Raw genomic sequence first — 21,517 nt, forward strand, 5'->3', positions numbered from 1 at the left:
ATGGCGTATCACTGCAGAATGCTGTGGTAGCCATGCTGGTTAAGTGTGCCTTGAATTCTAAATAAATCACTGACAGTGTCACCAGCAAAGCACCATCACACCTCCTCCATGCTTCACGGTGGGAACCACGGAGATCATCCATTCACCTACTCTGCATCTCACAAAGACAAGGCGGTTGGAACCAAAAATCTCAGATTTGGACTCATCAGACCAAAGGAGGTATTTCCACCATTGCTCATGTTTCTTGGCCCAAGCAAGTCTCTTCTTATTATTGGTGTCCTTTAGTAGTGGTTTCTTTTCAGCAATTTGACCATGAAGGCTCCTCTGAACCGTTGATGTTGAGATGTGTTCTTACTTGAACTCTGTGAAGCATTTATTTGGGCTGCAAACTGAGGTGCAGTTAACTCTAATGAACTTATCCTTTGCAGCAGAGGTAACTCTCTGGGTGTTCTTTTCCTGTGGCAGTCCTCATGAGAGCCAGTTTCATCATAGTGCTTGATGGTTTTTTACAACTGCACTTGAAGAAACTTTCAAAGTTCTTGACATTTTCCAGATTGACTGACCGTCATGTCTTAAAGTAATGATGGACTGTCGTTTCTCTGTTTATTTGAGCTGTTCTTACCATAATATGGACTTATGTGGCTTATATGGCTATTTTCTGTATACCACCCCTACCTTGTCACAACACAACTGATTGGCTCAATTGCATTAAGGAAAGAAATTCCACAAATGAACTTTTAAGGCATGCCAAGAGTGTACAAAGCTGTCATCAAGGCAAAGGGTAGCTACTTTGAAAAATCTCAAATATAAAATATATTTGGACATGTTTAACACTTTTTCTTTTTTGGTTACTACATGATTCCATACAGTATGTGGGATCTGAGTGGCACAGCAGTCTAAGGCACTGCATCTCAGTGCAAGAGGCATCACTACAGTCCCTGGTTTGAATCCAGGCTGTATCACATCCGGCCGTGATTGGGAGAATAGGTAGGCAGTCATTGTAAATAAGAATTTGTTCTTAACCGACTTGCCTAGTTAAATAAAGGTAAAACATTTTTTTGGTTATTTCATAGTTTTGATATCAACTATTATTCTACAATGTAGAAAATAGTATAAATGAAAACACTTGAATGAGTAGGTGTGTCCAAACTTTTGACTGGTACTGTATATAAACTTCATATCACTTCTCCCCATTTCTGAAATATCCTTTTAAAGAACAAAAGGAAAACTGCATTGCATCAGTCAGACAGTATCATACAACACTTCCTTGAACTACAAAATTCAGTCTTGTGTGCATCAGTAATATCTTTACCACCAGTAGTCTTGAAGCAGACCGGGGTGATTTGAGGTATTTTTCTCAAAGTTCTGCACCACCAACAGCAGTTCTCTGCCATGTCAGGTGTTATGGTATCCCACTTTGTCATCAAAAAAAGGGCTGGTGTCCCATATAAAAAAGAAGCCTAAACTGAGTGGTGTTTCCCTTGGCACACATCAGTATGATATGGTTTTAGTCAGGACAATGTCTCTGGTTGTGAGATCCTGAAATGCTTGGACTATACCCATAATATGGCATTGGGTGGATGAGGTTGGCGACAAAGGTGAACAGGAGGAATCTTTTTGCGAGCCTCCCAACACTTTGTGCTCTGCACAGTGTCTATCTCACTGGCTTTACTCACACACGAACTGAGACCCAGTGCAATCCACAACAGAGAATCCTAAGTCGGAGAGGTCATGTAAACTACTAACAAAAAAACATCCCAGTCTTTTAGCTGCCTTCACAGTTCTCGTTTGTAGTCTCTTGTAATCATGAAGAGTTTGACCCAAGGCCCAATACAGTGGGACATGTTCCTATGTCTTTTCTTCGCGCTCTGTTTTGCGCCGCGTAATGTTCCGAGGCTTGATCTTCAAAGACAGCTCCCACAGAGCCTCCTCTGCCAGGTGGTCGCTGAAGTCGTTGAAGAAGGAGACAATATCGTCGTTGTGTTTCAGATCATAATGCCTGGGAGAGAGGGAAAACACCTTCTAAACATTGCAAAGGTGGTAAAACTTCATGGAAAATATCAAATATAAAAGATAGGCCAATGATTTAACAAATTGTTATGTGAAAGAAAAGTGCGTTGAACATAAAGCTGTATGAGAGCGACAGCCAGATTGACCACTGTATACATACACCTGCTGGAAGCGCCTCATGCTGTCCAGGATGTTGAACTGCTGCCAGCGCTTGGAGAAGTTGACCTTCCCGTTGATTTGATCAGGGTTGCCCAGATGGACAAAGGTCAAGTCCTGGAGGATAAGACCCCTGTGTGTCGAGTGAGGAAAAAAAACAAGAAATAGTAAAGACGTGAAATGCAAAGTAAGCAATACAAATGGTAGAAGTGCAAATCCATTTGCATCACTTGTGACAGCGAAGTGTATACACTTTAACCCAGCAAGTTGACTTACAGAACAGCAAAGTGCATACACTTTAACCCAGCAAGTTGATTTACAGAACAGCAAAGTGTATACACTTTAACCCAGCAAGTTGACTTACAGAACAGCAAAGTGTATACACTTTAACCCAGCAAGTTGACTTACAGAACAGCAAAGTGCATACACTTTAACCCAGCAAGTTGACTTACAGAACAGCAAAGTGCATACACTTTAACCCAGCAGGTTGATTTACAGAACAGCAAAGTGCATACACTTTAACCCAGCAGGTTGATTTACAGAACAGCAAAGTGCATACACTTTAACCCAGCAGGTTGATTTACAGAACAGCAAAGTGCATACACTTTAACCCAGCAAGTTGACTTACAGAACAGCAAAGTGCATACACTTTAACCCAGCAAGTTGACTTACAGAACAGCAAAGTGCATACACTTTAACCCAGCAAGTTGACTTACAGAACAGCAAAGTGCATACACTTTAACCCAGCAGGTTGATTTACAGAACAGCAAAGTGCATACACTTTAACCCAGCATTTACAGAACAGCAAAGTGCATACACTTTAACCCAGCAGGTTGATTTTACAGAACAGCAAAGTGCATACACTTTAACCCAGCAAGTTGACTTACAGAACAGCAAAGTGCATACACTTTAACCCAGCAGGTTGATTTACAGAACAGCAAAGTGCATACACTTTAACCCAGCAGGTTGATTTACAGAACAGCAAAGTGCATACACTTTAACCCAGCAAGTTGACTTACAGAACAGCAAAGTGCATACACTTTAACCCAGCAGGTTGATTTACAGAACAGCAAAGTGCATACACTTTAACCCAGCAGGTTGATTTACAGAACAGCAAAGTGCATACACTTTAACCCAGCAAGTTGACTTACAGAACAGCAAAGTGCATACACTTTAACCCAGCAGGTTGATTTACAGAACAGCAAAGTGCATACACTTTAACCCAGCAAGTTGACTTACAGAACAGCAAAGTGCATACACTTTAACCCAGCAGGTTGATTTACAGAACAGCAAAGTGCATACACTTTAACCCAGCAAGTTGACTTACAGAACAGCAAAGTGCATACACTCTAAACCAGCAGGTTGACTTACAGAACAGCAAAGTGCATACACTTTAACCCAGCAGGTTGATTTACAGAATAGCAAAGTGCATACACTTTAACCCAGCAGGTTGATTTACAGAACAACAAAGTGCATACACTTTAACCCAGCAGGTTGACTTACAGAACAGCAAAGTGCATACACTTTAAACCAGCAGGTTGACTTACAGAACAGCAAAGTGCATACACTTTAAACCAGCAGGTTGACTTACAGATATGGTATACATGGGGGCTCCACGTCTGCCAGTGCCGCTCTGTAGACCCGGAACGACGAGGAACTGTCTATTAACGTGCAGTATTCCTCTAGGCCCTGTAAAGAGAACAGTGACAGTTGTCCATGTTAACATCAAACAACACCAACATGTGTAGAGAGAGTTCATATTAGCGCTACCTTACAGTAACTGGGCGGCAGGGTAACCTAGTGGTTAGAGCGTTGGACTAGTAACCGGAAGGTTACAAGTCCAAATCCCTGAGCTGACAAGTTACAAATCTGTCATTCTGCCCCTGAACAGGCATTTAACCTGTTCTTAACTGACTTGCCTAGTTAAATAAAGGTAAAAAGAACTGCTGTGAGGATGACACTTTTTTATTTTTTATTTTTTTTTTACAATAAATTGATGTTTCAGAGCAATCTTTGGACATTGATTAGACCACAGTCTATCTCACCTCTGAGGTTGTTTTCTGCCACTCCAGTCTTCGGATGGGAGCTGAATCCAAGGCAGATAATATTGCCAAATATGAGTTGAAATTATTTAGCTTCCGTAAGTGCTGCAAGAGAGTGGAGGGAGACCATCTTAAAATGCACTGGAGAATTTGTTGCTTTTTCAACAAACACGCCCAAAACAACTGTTTGCTCAAGTATCCACATTTCAAAAGGTATACCTTCATTATTTTGATAAATTTAAGGAGGAGCTTTTCTCGGTCCTGGGCTTTCTCTTGCAGAATGATTATGGACCGTACCCTGAGGGAGACACGAAGGGGGAGAGATGCATCAGTTTCATCACATGTTCTCCAGACCTGGCCGCTTTCCTCTCGGAGAGAGGGCAGTGAACTGAAGTTCTGCAGTGACCAAGAGAAGCAGCGTGGTGACTAAGAGAAGATGTGAGGTGCAGGCTTACCAGTAGGACATGTTGTTAAAGTGCTCTGTGAACTGTGTGAGGTTGGCACTCTTCTCCTCGTTCTGCTCCTTAGCCCAAAGCAACACCTCAGGGATCTGTCCAGAGAGAGAGAGACACAAATAACTACTTTTTAGGCAGAGGGGCAGCATACACAGGAGGAGGAGAAAGACATGCTTGGATGAGCTACCTCAATTTTGTAGAAGAGCTCTGCATCCAGGAGAGTTAGCTGGTCGGCGATCTCATGACTTCGGAAGTCGTGCAGGGTCCCAGGTCTAAAGTTTCACACAGGAAATGGGGGGAGGTAATTAGAAGAAAGTGAATATGGCCCTAGATAGAACTAGACACTGTGATACATTGATGTTCAGAACACAACAAGGAAATCCTTCACTGTCACGGAGCAGAACATTTCTAAATGCCTCTGCAAGCGGTAACATTCTCTGAAACACTACAAAATACATTGCAATACAATCTTTATTGATCCATTATACAGAGACAAGGGACGTGACGTTTTAGCTGTCACAGTATCCTCGTCCACGGACCTACCTGGCGGCGACACCTCTTGCGGCCAGTGGTTTGAGCGAGTAGGTGTAGCGCAGCAGCTTCCTCTGCTCCACCTTGTCCAGGATGTTTGTGCGGAGGACGCGGGCCAGGCTCAGCTCACCGTTACACACCAGCCTGAACACCAAGTCCATCAGCTGCATCAGGATGTCCTCCGTCATCTCCACCAGACTGACACACACACATACACACAGCCGAGGGGATGAGAGAGGGTGGTGGAGGTGGAAAAAGACCAGAGGAGGTGTTTACTTGCGCTGCGAGCTGCTCCAATAATTAAACAAATGTAACAGAAGTCCTATCACTCTCTGCACACACCAGCTTGCCATCACAGCTAAATTACATTTCAAAACTGATGGATATGCGCAAAAAGAGCAGACAACCGAGCAGGCTATTGGCTGGTAGGGGATGCGGCTGGCTGATCACAGCTGTCACACATTGATATTGGATGAAGCACTCATTTTGATATGACATATCTGACATCATGCTCTGAACTCTGATTGATATTCTCTTTGTAGGACATGTAGGAATGCATTCTGTGCTCAATCATTTATTTTGATATGAGAAAAAGACACCCCGCCCCCCAAAAAATATTCTTCGGGTCTACAGTGAAAATAGCCAAAAAGTGACAAGTTTGCGTTTCTGTAATCATGACTGGTTAACCCCTCCCCCTTTTACCAGGAACAGACCAAAGGAAAAGTGAATAAGAATCGTCATTGTTGCACAGTCATTGAAGGACAAACTTTTCTTTGCAGATTGCAGGTTTTTGATAGCTAGACTTCTGGTCAAATGGCAGGCTAGAGACCTCACCACAGCTCGTCCACCACACGGACAAGAACAAAGAAGGTGTTTTTGCTGACTTTCTTCTTGAATGTATCTGGGCAGTGACAAAATCTGGTGTATGTGTGGAGGTGTTAAGGAAAACAAACAAATAGTCAAAGTATATTACACATCTTACAGTATTCAGAGTGTATACGACTAGGGGAGTGATGTGGTAGGGATTTTGCTACCCATTCCCCATTGTCTCAACCAAGCAGGCTTTGTTGGAGGAAATTCTTTGGGTCCACATGTGAGAAGTGAAGCATGGAAAGGATATCTGTAGTGCAGCTTTTTGATAAGGTCCTCTGGGGTTATGAACGTTCTGTATGTCGTCAGGAAAGCCTCACAGTACAAGACAAGATCTGGAAAAGAAGACCACAAAGGAGATTACTGAATATCCTCTCGCTTCCCCAGAGCTCTATTTGCGAGGAAGGAAAGTCTGGGTGTATTATAGAAAAGCAGTACTAGTAAAAGCTAGAATCCTTAGTTGCTACATCCATTTTTGGACTATACATGAATTATTTACACTACCATTCAAAAGTTTGGGCTCACTTAAAAATGTCCTTGCTTTGGAAAGAAAAGCACATTTTTTCGTCCATTAAAATAACATAAAAATGATCAGAAATACAGTGTAGACATTGTTAATGTTGTTAACTATTGTAGCTGTAGCTATTGTACATAGGCGAACAGAGGCCCATTATCAGCAACCATTACTCCTGTGTTCCAATGGCACGTTGTGTTAGCTAATCCAAGTTTGTCATTTAAAAGGCTAATTGATCATTAGAAAACCCTTTTGCAATTATGTTTGCACAGCTGAAAACTGTTGTTCTGATTAAAGAAGCAATAGAACTGGCCTTCTTTAAACTAATTGAGTATCTGGAGCATCAGCATTTGTGGGTTCGATTACAGGCTCAAAAAGAAACAAATAACTTTCTTCTGAAACTCGTCAGACTATTCTTGTTCTGAGATATGAAGGCTATTCCATGCGAGAAATTGCCAAGAAACTTAAGATCTAGTATAACGCTGTGTGCTATTCCCTTCACAGAACAGCGCAAACTGTCTGTCAATGTATACGAAATGCTTCAGTCTGGTTTTAGACCCCATCATAGCACTGAGACTGCACTTGTGAAGGTGGTAAATGACCTTTTAATGGCATCAGACCGAGGCTCTGCATCTGTCCTCGTGCTCCTAGACCTTAGTGCTGCTTTTGATACCATTGTTCACCACATTCTTTTGGAGAGATTGGAAACCCAAATTGGTCTACACGGACAAGTTCTGGCCTGGTTTAAATCTTATCTGTCGGAAAGATATCAGTTTGTCTCTGTGAATAGTTTGTCCTCTGACAAATCAACTGTAAGTTTCGGTGTTCCTCAAGGTTCCGTTTTAGGACCACTATTGTTTTCACTATATATTTTAACTCTTGGGGATGTCATTCGAAAACATAATGTTAACTTTCACTGCTATGCGGATGACACACAGCTGTACATTTCAATGAAAATTGCCCTCGCTAGAAGCATGTGTTTCAGACATAAGGAAGTGGATGGTTGCAAACGTTCTACTTTTAAACTCGGACGAAACAGAGATGCTTGTTCTAGGTCCCAAGAAACAAAGAGATCTTCTGTTGAATCTGACAATTAATCTTAATGGTTGTACAGTCGTCTCAAATAAAACTGAAGGACCTCTGCGTTACTTTGGAACCTGATCTCTCTTTTGGAGAACATATCAAGACCATTTCCAGGACAGCTTTTTTCCAGATACGTAACATTGCCAAAATCAGAAACTTTCTGTTCAAAATTGATGCAGAAAAATGTATTAATGCTTTTGTCACTTCTAGGTTAGACTACTGCAATGCTCTACTTTCCGGCTACCCGGATAAAGCACTAAATAAACTTCAGTTAGTGCTAAATACGGCTGCTAGAATCCTGACTAGAACCAAAAAATTTGATCATATTACTCCAGTGCTAGCCTCCCTACACTGGCTTCCTGTCAAGGCAAGGGCTGATTTCAAGGTATTACTGCTAACCTACAAAGCATTACATGGGCTTGCTCCTACCTATCTCTCCGATTTGGTCCTGCCGTACATACCTACACGTACGCTACGGTCACAAGACGCAGGGCCTCCTAATTGTCCCTAGAATTTCTAAGCAAACAGCTGGAGGCAGGGCTTTCTCCTATAGAGCTCCATTTTTATGGAATGGTCTGCCTACCCATGTAAGAGACGCAAACTCGGCCTCAACCTTTAAGTCTTTACTGAAGACTCATCTCTTCAGTGGGTCATATGATTGAGTGTAGTCTGGCCCCGGAGTGGGAAGGTGAACGGAAAGGCTCTGGAGCAACAAACCGCCCTTGCTGTCTCTGCCTGGCCGGTTCCCCTCTTTCCACTGGGATTCTCTGCCTCTAACCCTATTACAGGGGCTGAGTTACTGGCTTACTGGGGCTCTTTCATGCCGTCCCTGGGAGGGGTGCGTCACTTGAGTGGGTTGAGTCACTGATGTGATCCTCCTGTCCCCCCCCTGGGTTGTCCCGTGGCGGAAATCTTTGTGGGCTATACTTGGCCTTGTCTCAGGATGGTAAGTTGGTGGTTGAAGATATTCCTCTAGTGGTGTGGGGGCTGTGCTTTGGCAAAGTGGGTGGGGTTATATCCTTCCTGTTTGGCCCTGTCCGGGGGTGTCCTCGGGTGGGGCCACAGTGTCTCCTGACCCCTCCTGTCTCAGCCTCCAGTATTTATGCTGCAGTAGCCTATGTTATGCTGCAGTAGGCTATGTGTCGGGGGGCTAGGGTCAGTCTGTTATGTCTGGAGTACTTCTCCTGTCCTATTCGGTGTCCTGTGTGAATTTAAGTGTGCTCTCTCTAATTCTCTCTTTCTTTCTCTCTCTGGGAGGACCTGAGCCCTAGGACCATGCCTCAGGACTACCTGACATGATGACTCCTGGCTGTCCCCAGTCCACCTGGCCATGCTGCTGCTCCAGTTTCAACTGTTCTGCCTTATTATTATTGGACCATGCTGGTAATTTATGAACATTTGAACATCTTGGCCATGTTCTGTTATATAATCTCCACCCAGAAGAGGACTGGCCACCCCACATAGCCTGGTTCCTCTCTAGGTTTCTTCCTAGGTTTTGGCCTTTCTAGGGTGTTTTTCCTAGCCACCGTGCTTCTACACCTGCATTGCTTGCTGTTTGGGGTTTTAGGCCGGTATCAGCTGATGTACGAAGGGCTATATAAATACATTTGATTTTATTTTGATTTGTCTCTAACCAGAATAGAAAGAGGAGTGGGAGGCCCCGGTGCACAACTGAGCAAGAGGACAAGTACGTTAGACTGTCTAGTTTGAGAAACAGACGCCTCACAAGTCCTCAAATTGCAACTTCATTAAATAGTACCTGCAAAACACCAGTCTCAATGTCAGCAGTGAAGAGGTGACTCCGGGATGCTGGCCTTACAGCTACAATAGTAATTTACAACATTAACAATGTCTGCACTGTATTTCTGATCAATTTAATGTTTTTTTGAATGGACAAAAAATGTTTTCTTTCGAAAACAAGGACATTTCTAAGTGACCCCAAACTTTTGAACGGTAGTGTGTATATATACACCCATTGATTCGTAAAGGATATAACTTGTACCTTCCATCTGAGTGGACACCGACTGCATGTAATAGGGGGAGGGGGAGGGGGATGTACTAAGGAGGTCATAAATACCTTTGCGGTCCGTTTCTGTGGCGTGGACTAATAAAATATCCCCCGATCCGGCTCTGACATCTGGACCGTCATCGTTCTGGTATCACATGTGGACAGATAAAGTTGTAAGAGCAGAGAGAGAGGATTAGCCTAATTGTTGACCTCATGAGGAGTCCTAGTGTAGCCCTACAAGTGACTGTCCTGATGAAACCATTCTGACAATATTGAAAAATATGTTTTGAAAAGCCATGCTAGCCATGAGGGGGTTTTCTATAAGGAGATTGGCGCTACTAAAGCTGCACTGACCTTGCCATGCTAACTCCAGATCTTCATCTACATATTTATAATCTACTGTAAGAATGTGATCATATAGCCCCCTCAAAATCAACTCTAGACTTCAAAGCCACTTCCACTGTGTTTTTTTCATCGTTCCCCTCTAATCAGGGACTGATTTAGACCTGGGATACCAGGTGGGTGCAATTAATTATCAGGTAGATCAGAAAACCAGCAGGCTGGACCTCGTAACAGTAACAGACAGGGACGTTGCATTTGAGTTACAGAGGCAGGGGCCAGCAGAGGGCAAGCTCTCTGTAAACAGCTGATTGGTGGCTTATTCTGTATTAGTAGTATCCTTCTTGTAGGACAGGGATCTATGCTGACATTTTTTTACAAGGAGCACATGAGCTCCTAAGTAGAAAAAGATACGAGGACAAAAATAAAATGTAGGTGCACAATAAAAGTATGAGGAAGAGTGTTTTTATACTAAGAAATTGAAAAACGTTTGGTTTTTGGAGTGTTCCATGCTGAATCAATTACAATGTACCCTCAAATATTTGAGTCACTTAGGTGAGACAAAACATTTCAGCTGCCCCTTTAAGGGGCGGGACATTACCATTGTAACGTGGGACTCACATGTCTGTCTGTCAGAGATGAGATTCTCCGACATGTCTCTTCGCTAGCAGTTGAGCAAGCTCAAACTAACATTGAAATAAAACCTAGTGTGTGAACAAAACAATGTAAATAGCCAAGAAACACGAGAACAAAGTCACACTTTAGTAGACTTTCAGCTAAATTTGGACACAGGGGTCTCCTGAGTGGAGCAGTGGTCTAAGGCACTGCCTTAGAGAGATCCTGGTTCGGGTCCAGGGTCTGTTACAGTCGGCCGTGACCGGGAGACCCATGGGGCGGCGCACAATTGGCCCAGCGTTGGCCGGGTTTAGGGGAGGGTTTCGCCGGCAGGGATGTCCTTGTCCCAACATGCTCTAGCGACTCCTGTGGCGGGCCGGGCGCAATGCATGCTGACACGGTCGCCAGGTGTACGATGTTTCCTCCGACACATTGGTGTGGCTGGCTTCCGGGTTAAGCGTGCATTGTGTCACGAAGCGGTGCGGCTTGGCTGGGTTGTGTATCTGAGGACGCACGACTCTCGACCTTCGCCTCTCTTGAGTCCTGTACGGGAGTTGCAGCGATGAGACAAGACTGTAACTACCATTTGGATACCACAAAATTGGGGAGAAAAGGGGGTAAAAAATAAAAATAAATGTAAAAAGTTTGCACACATCTATTTCTAGGCGCATATGCGAGTAAAATAGTCGCACCGTAGAGCCATGTAGGATCCTATGAAGTATCACATAAAAAGAGGCATCTACTGCTCTATGATTAAACAGCTTGATCTGAAAGAGACGCGAGGTAAAATGGACTGACCATCAACAGTAGAAAACGAGGACACGTTTACCTCCTGCTTTAGTGTTAACCGGGACATGATCTCCATGTGATCGATGAGGGAAAGCTCATCCGTCTCCTCGCTACTCTGCCCATCTTCAGACGACTTTTGTCTTCGGCTGAGTGAGAAAGAGAAAAAGAATATAACAAAAAAGGGAATCCTTCCTTCTGTCACTGGAGAGTAGGAACAATGGAGAATATTGTATTATTTATTTAACCTCAAAATAAAAGGAAACAGAAAGGCCAGACTGTCATGGTACGGGTTCTTACCGGTCATCGGACATGTCCTTGTTATTGCACAGTGGGTTCTCTGAGGCAGTGTCCTCCAGTGAGTCATCTATGGCAGACGAGTCCTGATAACAACACAGAGTGGTTAGGACCGGTCTCGCACCAAATCCAGCAGCCTGAGGTCATGTTCATTAGGACATGGCACAGAAAAGGTTTCACAATGATTTGCAGTGGAAAACGAAAATGTGCATTTCTCATTGGACATTTATTTCTATGCTTGTTTCAGGTTATTTTCTTCTGTTCGGTACCAAATGAACATGACCCTGAGGTCAAGATAAAGGTGAAAATTCTTTCTTAGTTAAGGTAAATGTGTGGGTACGTTGTCTAAGCACATGGAGGTTTCAACTTAGTATTCAGTGAGTTGTTCCGTCAGCTTTGAGGAAAACAGACAATGGTTGTTCGCACACACACTATAAATATTACACGCTCTATGGATCAGAGGAGGCTGCTGAGGGGAGGACGGCTCATAATAATAACTCGAACGGAGAAAATGGAATGACATCAAACACATGGAAACCATGTCTAATGTATTTGATACCATTCCACCTTCCACTCCAGTCATTACCATGGGCCTGTCCTCCGCAATTAAGGTGCCACCAATCTCCTGTGGTATGGATACATGCATAACTCTAGCCTCACTTCTCTAGTGCAAATGCAACACTAAATACACAATAAACTTAATATACAGTGCCTTCAGAATGTATTCACACCCCTTGACTCTTTCCACATTTGGTTGTGTTACAAAGTGGGATTAAAATGGATTTGTCTATTCTTTTTTTCCCCACAAAATAACTAATGTGTAAGAAAAATAAAACACTAATATCTTGATTAGATAAATATCCAAACCCCCTGAGTTACATGTTAGAATCATTCTTTCTGGGTAAGACTAAGAGCTTTGCATACCGGGATTGTACAATACTTGGAATTTTTCCTTTTTTAAATTCTTCAAGCTCTGTCAAGTTGGTTGTTGATCATTGCTAGAGAGCCATTTTCAAGTCTTGCCATGGATTTTCAAGAATATTTAAGTCAAAACTAGAACTAGGCTACTTGGGAACATTCAATGTCATTGTGGTTAGTAACTCAGTATAGATTTGGCCATGAGGGACCTTAGAGATAATTGTATGTGCGGGGTACAGAGATGAGGTAGTCATTCAAATGTTAAACACTATTATTGCACACAGAGCGAGTTAATGCAATTTGTGACTTTTTAAGCACATTTTTACTCCTGAATGTATTTATGCTTGCCATAAGAAAAGGGGTTGAATAATTATTGACTTAAGACATTTTGGAATTTGTAAAAATGTCTACAAATGTAATTCCACTTTATGGGCTATTGTGTGTAGGCTAGTGACACCAAATCTCAATTTAATCCACCTTAAATTCAGGCTGTCACACAACAAAATGTGGAAAAAGTCAAGAGGTGTAAATACTTTCTGAAGGCACTGTATCTACCTCCCATCCCAGAAGACAGTCCAGATTGTCTTTTTACTAAAAACACGGGGAATGGGGAGAACTTTGAGCGAGAAAGACTGAATAAATAAGCTGAACGTTTAGTCGTTTTATTGGGCTGTCCTTCCTGGTGAAAGGCCTTATGGAAGATGTTAAATACACAGACTTAACTCAGAGCCATTCATGAATCCAGTTGTAATTAGTTACTACGATCCAGACCTGACCCAGGTGGACAACCACCATTGACCTTAAAGGCCAAGTTTATGAACATGATAGAAAATGTCTCACTGTCACTTGGAGACAAACCCCCCTTGAGACAATGACAGGGGAGTGACTGATGTACTTTGAGCTAGAACTACACATAGGCCCATATAGTAGGGAATGGGGACGAGAGGTCGACCGATTAATCGGAATGGCCGATTTCAAGTTTTCATAAGAATAGGTAATTGGCATTTTTGGACACCGATTGTGGGCGATTACATTGCACTCCATGAGGAGACTGCGTGGCAGGCTGACTACCTGTTACGTGAGTGCAGCAAGAAGCCAAGGTAAGTTGCTAGCTAACATTAAATTGATCTTATAAAAAACAATCAATCTTCACATAATCACTAGTTAACTGCACTTGGTTGATGATATTACTAGTTTATCTAGCTTGTCCTGCATATAAGCAATGCGGTGCCTGTTAATTTCTCATCGAATCACAGCCTACTTCGCCAAACGGGTGATGATTTAACAAGCGCATTCGTGAAAAAAACACTGTTGTTGCACCAATGTGTACCTAACCATAAACATCAATGACTTTCTTTAAAATCAATACACAAGTATATATTTTTTAAACCTGCATATTTAGTTAATATTGCCTGCTAACATGATTTTCTTTTAACTAGGGAAATTGTGTCACTTCTCTTGCGTTCAGTGCAAGCAGAGTCAGGGTATATGCAGCTGTTTGGGCCGCCTGGCTCGTTGCGAACTGTGTGAAGACCATTTATTCCTAACAAAGACTAATTAATTTGCCAGAATTGTACATAATCATGACATAACATTGAAGTTTGTGCAACATAACAGCAATATTATAGACTTAAGGATGCCACCCGTTAGATAAAATACAGAACGGTTCCGCATTTCACTGAAAGAATAAACATTTTGACCATATTAATGACCTAAGGCTCGTATTTCTGTGTGTTATTATGTTGTTATTAAGTCTATGATTTGATATTTGATAGAGCAGTCTGACTGAGTGGTGGTAGGCAGCAGCAGGCTCATAAGCATTCATTCAACAAGCACTACTGCATTTGCCAGCAGCTCTTCGCTGTGCTTCAAGCATTGAGCTGTTTATGACTTCAAGTCTATCAACTCCCGAGATTAGGCTGGTGTAACCGATGTGAAATGGCTAGCTAGTTAGCAGGGTGTGCGCTAATAGCGTTTCAATCGGTGACGTCACTAGCTCTGAGACCTTGAAGTAGTTGTTCCCCTTGCAATGTAAGGGCCAAGGCTTTTGTGGAGCGATGGGTAACGATGCATCGAGGGTGGCTGTTGTAGATGTAACCCTGGTTCGAGCCCAGGTAGGGGCGAGGAGTGGGACGGAAGCTATACTGTTACACTGGCAATACTATAGTGCCTATAAGAACATCCAATAATCAAAGGTATATGAAATACAAATGGTATAGAGAAATAGTCCTATAATTCCTACAATAACTACAACCTAAAACTTCTTACCTGGGAATATTGAAGACCCATGTTAAAAGGAACCACCAGCTTTCATATGTTCTCATGTTCTGAGCAAGGAACTGAAATGTTAGCTTTCTTACATGGTACATATTGCACTTTTACTTTCTTCTGCAACACTTTGTTTTTGCATCATTTAAACCAAATTGAACATGTTTCATTATTTATTTGAGGCTAAATTGATTTTATTGATGTATTATACTAAGTTAAAATAAAAGTGTTCATTCAGTATTGTTGTAATTGTCATTATTACAAATAAATAAATAAAATCGGACAATTAATCGGTATCGACTTTTTTGGTCCTCCAATAATCGGTATCGGCGCTGAAAAATCATAATCGGTCAACCGCTAATAGGGACAGTCCAGTAGTTGGGGATTTGGGGAAAGGAAGAGAAACATGGTCATGTACAGGCAGTTACCAAAGCAGGGCATGCCAAGCGATCGAAGAGACACAACGAATCCTGAGTGGTTAGGTCACATACAGATAGGGTTACTTAAGTGAGGTCTGTTGTCAGTCATGGTGCAACTGTCTGTGAAAGCACGCTTTTCTCTCCTCGCTCTCATGCAACCTCTCTGCTAAGGCTACTTACTCGGCGGGAGAGCCCATCTCCGTCGGCTTGGCTGGATGTGTACAGATTAACGTACTCTCCCTCCCCGCCTTCCTCATTAGCGCTTTCGCTCTACGGGGGGAAAAGAAAGACAGCAAAGAGAATGACAGATGCTTGGAAAAAGCAAATGTGGTTCCGAATGCAAAAGCTTCTCACAACTAGCCGGACAAAACAAACAAGTACCTATATCATCTCAAATAAAGCCACTAAGAACCAACTGTTCTAATCACCACAGCATACATAGAGCTGCAGACTTGTTTTTTTAAACCTAGGGTTTGGCCTATTTTCAAGGATAAGAACATCACCGACATTGAAACAGCCCTTTGCTAACAATGTTTATACCTTACTCCAGATTTGTGCTCTTCTTCAAAAGCACCCCCCCTGTCAAACGCAATCCCATTTTCTTTTCGCACAGTGCCTAACACTTGTCACAACACACAGCTAGGGCTCACCAAAGAGGTTTGACGAGTGTCAGAGAAAGAAGAGTCAGTGAGAAGACCGATAGCAAGAGAGCTGTCCAGAGAGCCGTTGGCCACTAGCACAGGGTCAGGGCTGCCACTGCCCGGGGCCGCTAGGTCCATGCTCTGTGATTGGTGGACAATGGGAGAGTGGGAAGAGACAGATGAGAGAAGATATGGAATGGAAGATTGGCAGAGAGGTGCAAAGTCCTGAGAATAGGACCGGAGAACTGTCTTATGCTGAGAGAGCGAGGGCGAGAAATGAGAAGGAAAGAGAAAGAGAGATTAAGACAAAAGCTACTTGAGAGATCTACAAGTTCAAAGAGAAATAGATCATTGAGAGAGATGCATCGGCATACTTTCCATCGGAGAACAATATGACTGTAGGCTATATTGTCTGTATCTGACTGGTCAGTCAGTGACTAGAATTGCTAAATCAACTCAGTCTCTTCAAAATAACATATTCACAAAATGTGCTTGTTGTAACTTGTAACAGATCTGTTGAATATCCCATGCATATAGGTTTAATTGAAACCAAGTCAAAAGGGTGCAACAAGGATCAATGGTTCTTCAGCAAGAACAGATCAATTGTCCTCATCATTGCTCCAAAACCAGAATGATTAGACAAAGAAGAATACAGAACATTAATTTGCTGCGTTTGTGTCATAATAGTTCTGGATTGTGTTCAAGCCCCACTTTTAAATGAATGACATCCGCTAATATAAATAACACATTTCACAAATTCTGGATGAAAACAACTGCATGCTTTCTCTCTTTCTCTCTGACAGAGATGGCCATTTATTGTATAAATATTGAGGGGTCTGATAGAGAGTGAAGAATGAACGTGTGTTTGCCAGTGTGTGTGTTTTTTGCACAATATACTCCCTTATCAGTAGCTGAACATCTCTACAATGGCTAATGGCTAATAAATTTACTTTTTGTATTGGTGTCAATACTTCTAAAGCAGAAGCCCAGTCATGTCTGTGGCGGAGCAGACAAGGTTTCAACTGGTATTGGTTTTCTTTTCAAGTACTTCTGATGCACTTGATCGAGCTTGCCTGACACGGTGGGACCAATTAAATAGTTCCCAAAGTGCAACATTTTCATTTAATATAGCACCGCACTTTGCCCGTGACTTTCCAGGTTAAATAAAACGTTTTAGAAAGAAAACAAATACTATTTAAAGCCAAGTCTACTGTAGAGAGTGAGAAGAGCAGAGAATCAGAAAGGCAGGCAGACAAGCCAACTGAGAGTCACTCACCATAGGGGTGGTCAGGGAGGAGTTAGAGACTGACATGCTGAGAGCAGTCCCCGTCTCCTCCTCCACCACCACTGCAGCCTGCGACCGATGAAGGTGGCAGGAGAGAGAGGACGAGGAAGAGGACGAGGAAGAGGCAGAGTGGGAGGCCTGGAAGGGGGGGAAAAGGAGAGCGTGGGGGAAGGAGAAAGTAGAAAGAGAGGAGCAGAGAGAAAGTACAGTAGGAGATGTTAGTTAGCAAAAGAAGACGTAGGTCTACGCAGATAGTTAAGCCCAATCTAGAAGCAGCAGAAAACAATAGGCTTGATGGACTAAAAGAATGCTACGGCAGACAAAGTGTTAAAATAGAAACACACTACTGCTTTCTAATATTCTACTGTTACCTCTGTGTTATGCATCGCTCTGATGGAGGCCGGGCTTTCCAAAAAGAAAGAAGGAATGAGATTTGATGAGTGCAATGGAAAATGAAGCCCCAAAATGTTATTTTTTATTTAAAACGCATCTTACGATGAAAAACGCATCATCATGATGATGTGGCCGGTGACACTGCTGGGAACTAGTCTGCGTTCACATCCTTGTCGGAACTAGGAAACTCCAACATTTCTAACTTGCTGATTTGTTGAACGCAGTTACCATGTCGGAAATGTCAGAGTTTCCGTGGAACGTATCAACAGTAGACTAAAGGAAAGAAATACTAAAATATAGTTTGAGTGGATTTTCCCTTTAACCCATTTCACCTAAGCATTTGCATAAATTATCCTAACCTTTGTCATTAGTTCCCCTAACTGCCAACGTAAATTCTTTCCATGATTCTCCTTTGTTGTGAAGGCACAACAAGCAACCTGGTCTCAGAGAAATAGTATAATACTATACATGCACCAAGATGTATATCATCCAATTCGTATGCTATTGCATGTCCAGGTAAGATGTTTGATACTATATATCCTATAATTAGTATGATATTGTATGATCTATGCATAGTCAACTTACCCCCACCTACATCTACAAATGACCTATTTTTTTAAACTTTAGTTTATTTAGTAAATATATAAAAACTGCATTGTAGGTTAAGGGCTTGAAAGTAAGCATTTCACAGTAAGGTCTGTTGGATTCTGCGCATGTGACTAATAACATTTGATTTTGATCGCTACTCCATTCATTAATAAAATATATATATATTTTAAAAATTGTACCTTTATTTAACTAGGCAAGTCATAATGCAACCTAACGTAACATAATATATCATACTAAATGGAGTTGCTCAGATTTACGTACAAAATAATACGAATTGCCCTGAGACCACGTTGAACTATGCCTACATACTGTGCAAAGCACATCACTGGCCTAAATGGAAATAATTAGCTACTGTATCAGAAGTGAGTGGACATTCTGCTCAGGTAGAAGTCTATTCATTCTGGCAATCAGAAAGTACACAATGTGGACATGTCAGTTAACAACCGCCAGCAAAGAAACAACTTTTTGTTTACATGAAACACAAACACCCTTTCCTCTCCCTCCCTACATCCAGGAGCGCATCTTTCACTGGGACGGGGGGGACATGTCCCCCGCCACATTCTGACCCCTTCAGTTTTATCATTGGAATGTGATACAAAACGAGGCAACGGTGTGCTTTAGGACCATGCAGACGTCTCAGAGCAGTCTGGTAGGCTGTTTGGCGTGTTTATCCGACTGGATACATTTAATTTTTAAATGTTTATGTCCCTCCCACTTCTAAAACCAAAGTTGTGCCCCTGTCTACATCTATAGCTTAAGTTCAAACCAATCCTTGTGTTATTTCCCTGCTCCCCAGAGGATTCTGTGATTGGTCTTAATCCTCACCCACTATGAACTGGGCATGCAGTAATCCACACGGTCAAATAACAGGAAAAAAAATGTGCAGAAATGTTTCATTTTCGTTTCTCACATTTTGTTCCGCTTTAGATATGTTTAAAAATATCCGTAAATACGGATAAACCTTGAGCATGGATTGACTCATTTATATCGGGTTCATGCTTTTTTTTTCTGGCAGAGCAAATGACTTTTTCCAACCATGAATGTCTGGTAGAGAGATTATGGCATTGAATATAATCTGGGAAGTAAACTACTACAGCCTTGCAGAGGCCTGAAACAAACATAACAAATGGCCAAAATGATGAAAACAAATTCAATTCAAATACAATGGTGGGATGTAAGATGGGACATCATGGAGGACAAGTCTGTACAAAAGGCCAATCGTCTTATGCCGGCGGAAAAACACATCTTACTGAGAAGTGTTAGTAATTTCAATTGTACCGTTGCACTGATTTGTATTTGTTGTTAAGATGTTTTTTTTATGATGCAAAAGTTAGCCTACTGGTTAAGTTCCCTTGAGCAAGGCACTTAACCCTAATTTGCTCCAGGGGTGCCGTACTACTATGGCTGACCCTGTAAAGCAACACATTTCTCTGCACCTATCCGGTGTATGTGACAATAAAACATGTCTTTTAAAATGTTTTCTCTATGTATTGAAGTAGAGTTTGGAGATGAGTAACCACTAGACTCTGCTTGCATTCTGGATGTTTAGGACTTAACACCCTGCTTTTCTTCTTCTATCTTATACATATGGGCTAAAACATCATTGACTCACTCACCACTACACACTTGGTACAATATATAAGAAAATGAGTTTCCTGAAATGCATATGTATTGGGCCTTGGTAAGTGATGGATGTGTGTGAACAGGGTGTGTGGATGGGCTGGCGTACTGCATGTTGTAACACTGGGGAGTGTGAGGCCTCAGTGTGGCTTCAGTGTGAGGTGAGGGGCTATAGTTTACCAGCTGCCTCTGTTTGGGTGGCAGTGCAGGGGGTGGGAGGGGCTCGTGGACAGAGTCGCTGCTGCTAAACGAGTCATTGAAGCCGTAGACTTCCTGGAAGTGTTTGTTGCGTTGCTCATAGATGCTCTTGCTCTGTGGCATCTGGTAGAAAACTGAGGGCTGGGGCTCCGAGTAGTCTTCCACAAACTGCATGTACTTCAGTACTGTGGGGGTGAGATGTGCACACACAGACGCACACACAGACGCACACACAGACGCACACAAACACAGACCAAAAAAACGGGATATTACAATAACAATGCGCTTGTAGATGATAATGACAGTGTTCTTCAGAGTATCCCAAACCGTTTACACATTGTTATAGTGTTTAGATGAGGAGGAAATTCTACATGTCAAACGTTGGTTTAAATGGAGCACTTCACTTCCAATCCTGTAAATTGTAAACATGAAAAATGGTCGTGGTGTGCATTAAATACAATTTCAAAACAAGAAAATCGTATTTTGGGGGAGATGACAATGCTAGCCCTGTAGAAACCCTGACCATTCAGTCATTAGAACAGTCCTCTGCTGTTGAAAATCTAAATAAACAGGCTAGCGGAGGCACAAGTGCAGCCAAACCTGCTAGTCCTGGTTTTAAGCTCTTTATAGTGCTACTGAACATATAAAATGTGCTGATTACTACATAGTTATGGCCACCCTTCAACACATACGCTGAGAGGGCCAATCAGCACAAGCTAATTTCCTGCACAGCCGGGAGAGTCCCCTCCTCTATTTTTATTTATTTATTTTTATTTCACCTTTATTTAACCAGGTAGGCTAGTTGAGAACAAGTTCTCATTTGCAACTGCGACCTGGCCAAGATAAAGCATAGCAGTGTGAACAGACAACACAGAGTTACACATGGAGTAAACAATTAACAAGTCAATAACACAGTAGGAAAAAAATGGGCAGTCTATATACAATGTGTGCAAAAGGCATGAGGAGGTAGGCGAATAATACAATTTTGCAGATTAACACTGGAGTGATAAATGATCAGATGGTCATGTGCAGGTAGAGATATTGGTGTGCAAAAGAGCAGAAAAGTAAATAAATAAAAAACAGTATAAAAACAGTATGGGGATGAGGTAGGTGAAAATGGATGGGCTATTTACCAATAGACTATGTACAGCTGCAGCGACCGGTTAGCTGCTCGGATAGCTGATGTTTGAAGTTGGTGAGGGAGATAAAAGTCTCCAACTTCAGCGATTTTTGCAGTTCGTTCCAGTCACAGGCAGCAGAGTACTGGAACGAAAGGCGGCCAAATGAGGTGTTGGCTTTAGGGATGATCGGTGAGATACACCTGCTGGAGCGCGTGCTGCGGATGGGTGTTGCCATCGTGACCAGTGAACTGAGATAAGGCGGAGCTTTACCTAGCATGGACTTTTAGATGACCTGGAGCCAGTGGGTCTGGCGACGAATATGTAGTGAGGGCCAGCCGA

At 42.3% G+C, this 21,517-nt stretch overlaps 1 protein-coding gene across 3 annotated transcripts in view; it reads right to left on the bottom strand.

Moving 5' to 3' along the window:
* Positions 1–1,050: 1,050 nt before the first annotated feature.
* The window catches only part of LOC124034575 (rap guanine nucleotide exchange factor 1-like), a 61,060-nt gene continuing 40,593 nt past the window's right edge, over positions 1,051–21,517 (bottom strand). The window contains exons 10-26 of one of the 3 annotated variants that reach the window (XM_046347951.1): positions 20,040–20,242; positions 17,229–17,375; positions 15,962–16,093; positions 15,492–15,581; positions 11,710–11,792; positions 11,453–11,558; positions 9,739–9,814; positions 6,315–6,399; positions 6,029–6,121; positions 5,207–5,392; positions 4,851–4,935; positions 4,664–4,758; positions 4,428–4,506; positions 4,212–4,313; positions 3,758–3,855; positions 2,171–2,299; positions 1,051–1,999 (exon numbers count right to left, since the gene is read on the bottom strand). In XM_046347951.1, the coding sequence (XP_046203907.1) occupies positions 1,849–1,999; positions 2,171–2,299; positions 3,758–3,855; positions 4,212–4,313; positions 4,428–4,506; positions 4,664–4,758; positions 4,851–4,935; positions 5,207–5,392; positions 6,029–6,121; positions 6,315–6,399; positions 9,739–9,814; positions 11,453–11,558; positions 11,710–11,792; positions 15,492–15,581; positions 15,962–16,093; positions 17,229–17,375; positions 20,040–20,242 (1,940 nt within the window). In that variant the 3' untranslated portion in view covers positions 1,051–1,848. The remainder of the gene's footprint in view (positions 2,000–2,170; positions 2,300–3,757; positions 3,856–4,211; positions 4,314–4,427; positions 4,507–4,663; positions 4,759–4,850; positions 4,936–5,206; positions 5,393–6,028; positions 6,122–6,314; positions 6,400–9,738; positions 9,815–11,452; positions 11,559–11,709; positions 11,793–15,491; positions 15,582–15,961; positions 16,094–17,228; positions 17,376–20,039; positions 20,243–21,517) is intronic. The other 2 variants (XM_046347952.1, XM_046347953.1) reach the window with 2 other exon arrangements.

The sequence above is a fragment of the Oncorhynchus gorbuscha genome, linkage group LG04, assembly GCF_021184085.1.
Source record: "Oncorhynchus gorbuscha isolate QuinsamMale2020 ecotype Even-year linkage group LG04, OgorEven_v1.0, whole genome shotgun sequence".
Taxonomy (NCBI): domain Eukaryota; kingdom Metazoa; phylum Chordata; class Actinopteri; order Salmoniformes; family Salmonidae; genus Oncorhynchus; species Oncorhynchus gorbuscha.